Source organism: Neltuma alba, unplaced genomic scaffold (assembly GCF_004799145.2).
Source record: "Neltuma alba isolate B1F8T4 unplaced genomic scaffold, ASM479914v2 tig00002678_pilon, whole genome shotgun sequence".
Taxonomy (NCBI): Eukaryota; Viridiplantae; Streptophyta; class Magnoliopsida; order Fabales; family Fabaceae; genus Neltuma; species Neltuma alba.
Window position 1 is genome coordinate 13859 of NW_021632966.1, and position 4139 is coordinate 17997.

General features: G+C 39.2%; 1 protein-coding gene across 2 annotated transcripts; it reads left to right on the top strand.

The window, feature by feature from the left end:
- The first annotated feature begins 546 nt into the window (after positions 1-546).
- LOC114735431 (truncated FRIGIDA-like protein 1) lies at positions 547-3738 on the top strand. 2 transcript variants are annotated; one of them, XM_028923137.1, is made up of 4 exons: positions 547-1726; positions 2461-2624; positions 2703-3054; positions 3148-3738. In XM_028923137.1, the coding sequence occupies exons 1-4, from the start codon at positions 805-807 to the stop codon at positions 3324-3326; spliced, it is 1617 nt and encodes a 538-aa protein (XP_028778970.1). In that variant the 5' UTR covers positions 547-804; the 3' UTR covers positions 3327-3738. The 2 variants fall into 2 exon arrangements, with proteins under 2 accessions (XP_028778970.1, XP_028778964.1); XM_028923131.1 differs by having other exon boundaries at positions 2703-3738.
- Positions 3739-4139: the final 401 nt, after the last annotated feature.

Sequence of the window (4139 nt, forward strand, 5' to 3'; positions counted from 1 at the left end):
ATCACTTGGTTGCATACCGTTTCTCTCCCTACGATTCTCACTCATCGTTCTCATAGATTTTGATTTATGGAATTTGATTTGTGGTTTAGAAATTTTGAAAGTATTTTCTTTGGTCATTTACCCAAAACAAAAAGATAAATTAAAAAAATATTTCAAATTGCATTATTTGCGATAGTTATTTTTTTGGGTTAAAGTGCAAATATGCTTGTCAACTTTCTACCTCAAAGCGACTTTCATGAGTGCAAATTTTGCCCCATCAATGCATTATTTTTTTTTTTGGCAATTATCATTACAGTATTTTAACATTAATGTTATTTTTTTGATAATAAGAAAAAATTCTTACAATTTTAAATCGAGAAAATCCTAAGATAATTACGGTTGAATTTCAAAATTTTAAATAAGAAATTACTGTAAAACTACGTTATTATTTACTTTTCAAGTGTAATCATTTTCTTTACGAGAATAATAATCAATACTAATTTGAAATTTTAGAATTTAACAGTTATTTTTTTAATTTCTAAAATAAATTTACAATTGAGAGGGGAAAAAAAAACTTTATCAACCGAAGTCACCCGATGTACCCACCATGGCACCAATGCGTTGGGAGCATGGATCTATCCGACATCCAGCTGCCCCGGAAATTCTCGGCATCGTGGCAATTCAAGCTTCTGCGTCTGCGTCTGCGCCTCCTCTTTCTTCTTCTAGGGTTGTCAGTATGGCCTCCGATCAACATTACAGTCCCATGTTTTAAAATCAAGTTCAGGTTTCGATCAATCTTCCCGACTTTTTTGTAATTACAAAACAATGGCCACCACATTGAAGACAATCTCTGCCGCTCTCAAACTCATAGACACAAAGAAGGATAACCTCAGGAAGGCCTATGATGATCTCCATGCTCACTCACAGCTCCTCTCTTCCTTCTCCCTCTCATGGTCTGAAATCGATTCTCACTTCACTTCTATCCAGAATTCTCTTACTCAACGTTTTCATCTCCTCGAGTCCCTCGAATGCCAGGGTAGCCAACCTAGTTCATCAACTTCACCCATTCCCATGCCTGCGCAGAATCCAAATGACCCGACCCAGACCACCAAAGATCCGTTACCGTCATCTTCACGGCCGTCAAGTCAAAATCAAAAGCTCCCTGTTGATCCATCTGCATCGCCGAATCCACCGAATCAAAATGGAGCAAATGTTGTACCCAAAAACTTCATTGAATCGAGTTCGGTGATGCCTAGATACGAGTTGAGTACTCTGTGCGAGAAGATGGATGGAAAGGGGTTGAGGCAGTATGTTATTGTTCATGCGAAAGAGAAGACTGCCATTCAGGCCGAGCTTCCAGGGGCCTTACGCTGTGCTCCAGACCCAGCTGCGATGGTTCTGGATTCTCTTGATGGGTTTTATGGGGTAACTGACCCAAGGGATATGGAACAACGTAAGTTTAGGAGGGCCTGCATTGTATTAATGGAACAGTTGAGGGTTTTATCTCCAAATATAGGATTCAAAGTGAGAGAACGAGCCAAGATGGTGGCCTCAGAGTGGAAAGCAAGTTTGTGGACCGATGGCGCAAAGACGTTAGAGGCATTGGGCTTTTTGCATTTTGTGGTGGCATATGGGTTGCTTTCTGAAGTCAGCATGGATGAACTTGTTGATTTCACTGCTATGGCTGCTAACAACGATGAGGTTCCCCAGCTATGCCGAACTATTGGTTTGACAGAGAAAATTCCTGGTAAGATAAGTTTCAGTTGCATTCTTGAAGAAATATGGATAATAAGCTAGAATTATGGTTGATTATTTGAACATTAGTATGCAATAGCACTGATTTATGGATGTGTATGTTGACGTTGGAATATTAGTTTTCCTGATCAATGGTCTCTGCATGAGACACGGGGTCTGATTAGTATATGAGATTTTAAGTATGGCAGCGGGTGTGTTAAAAGAGGAAATACAAAAAATGTGTAGGTGGGCGCGGCGGGGAGGCGGTGAAAACATTGGTTAGCATTGTACTCCTTCTGTTTATTTTTATAAGAGACAACTGGTTAAAATTAGTTAAGAGACAATAAATATGTTAAAATGTAACTTTTCGGCACAAAATACCCTCATTCATGTGAGAATTAAATAGAATGACATGGGTAATATGAGTAATTGAAGGGGTTAAAATGGGAAATCACCAAACAAAATTTGAGACAACTTCTAAATGTTTCTTATGAAAAGGAACATATCATACTTCACAATTGTCTTTTGTAAAAAAGAACGGAGGGAGTATCATCTAAAGGTGCTGTAATATATTATGAGCTTGAAAAGTTCTGTCACCATTGGTTATTTTTTCTCTTTAAAATTTTCCCATTTACAAGCATAACATTTTGTGAAGCGCTTTTCTATGTTGATAAAGTGTTGGTGTAATAAGTGGTGTCATTTTTTCTTACTTTTATTGGAAAGGCAATTATCATTTCAATTATACAGATCTTGTTCAGAAACTTGTTGATAAGGGCAAGCATGTTTTGGCTGTCAAGTATATCTTTGAGTTTAGTCTTGCTGAGAAGATCCCACCAGTTCCCATCCTGAAAGCTTGTGTGGACGAGGCTAATAAACTTGCTAAAAGACTTCTCCAGGAAGGGAAATCACTGGTATGTAGGTCTCCTGATTGGTGTCTCAAACAGGGGGTCAACTGAGTCATTCCAATATTTATTGATCCATTTTTGCAGAATGAGGCCACAGCAAGAGAAACTCATGCTCTGAAATCAGTAATAAAGGTTATTGAGAGTCATAACCTTGAATCTCAATATCCACCGGCAATCCTTGAGCAGCAAATAGTGCAACTGAACATGCAGAAGGCAGATAGGAAACGTGCTCCACCACCTTCTGTAAAGCCTCCTCCTGAGTCTAAGCCTCAACAGCAGCAAAAGACAAAGAAGCAGAAGCAGCAGCAGCAAATTGGAAAGAAGCACCCTCATCCTCAGACATCAGCCCAACTTGGTCCTATGGCTGTCCAGAAGATTGTTTCTGTTGCCAATTCAGCATTGCACCAGTACCAACAGCCTCTGGTCCAACCTACAGGTTTGTTGCCAGAACAATTGAATTCATACATGAGCTCACAAGCTGTGCCATATGGAATGGTGGGTCAAACCTCCACCGTTTCTCCCTATACAGGTCCTTCTGTTGGGCCTTACGGTTTTGCTGGTGTCCCAATGGGGTCCAGTGGCAATCCAACTCCAGGTGGTTCACACCTATATTCAGAGCCAAATTTGCAGTCTGCATATTATGACAGAACCACTACTTATAGTGGTTATGGTCTTCAACAATATTACCAGTCTCTCTATCCTCAATAGTTCAGGGATTTGCTTCTAATTGCACTGAACTCTTGGGGTGGTATTACAGTCTCTTTCTGACTTTGCACTGCTGGTGTCTGGTTACCAGTATCACCGTGATCAAAAGACAGGAATTAGATTCAGTAATTAAGAATTGTGAGGGAATGCATAGTTTCACAATTTTGATTACTTGAATCAGTTTGTATCTAGTAGATTACTTTTAAGTTATGGTCTGCCAAACTTCTCTGCTCTTTTCTGAATGGAAATTGGCGCTAGGATTTTAAAAGTAAGAGCTCCATGGATAGAACCATTTTATATTTATATTAGCTAGTTTTGCTTGAGAATCACTTACCAAGTGAGTCTCCCGCTGGCTCACTGTAACATATATTTTCATCAGCAAGGCCAAAAGTATAAAAAGATCATTTTGTTTAAAGGCTAGCAAGGGTAGAACTTTGTCAAAATTTCTATCTATGCTCGAAGCTACCTGAATGTTGCTTCCCTTTATTCTTGACTTCCTTTGGTTGTCTCTGCCTTTAAACATAGGTTACCTTTATATTTTCCTCCTTTGACATCAAATTCCCAAAAGAAATATGGTAATTTGTTTCCTATAACACGAGACCTTTCATTTTGTGTATTATATGTTCCTTTCAGCTTGGTATTCCCACTTCTCTCTCATTCTTATGCACCTTGTCTATCTGAGGATGGCAAAGGTGTTCTTTTGTGCTGCTTGCTTGCTTGCTGTCCTCTCATGAAGTTGTCTTTCTTCTCTCACCATCTCTCTGTCTCTCTCTATTACTGGTCATGTTTGCTTGGAATGCTCCTAATTTTGGACTG

Excerpts from the sequence above, each read along its gene's own strand:
- LOC114735431 (XM_028923131.1), top strand. The coding sequence starts at position 805 with ATGGCCACCACATTGAAGACAATCTCTGCCGCTCTCAAACTCATAGAC. Across the intron at positions 1,727-2,460 it reads TTTGACAGAGAAAATTCCTG|ATCTTGTTCAGAAACTTGTT; the intron begins GTAAGATAAGTT and ends TCAATTATACAG. Across the intron at positions 2,625-2,702 it reads TCCAGGAAGGGAAATCACTG|AATGAGGCCACAGCAAGAGA; the intron begins GTATGTAGGTCT and ends CCATTTTTGCAG.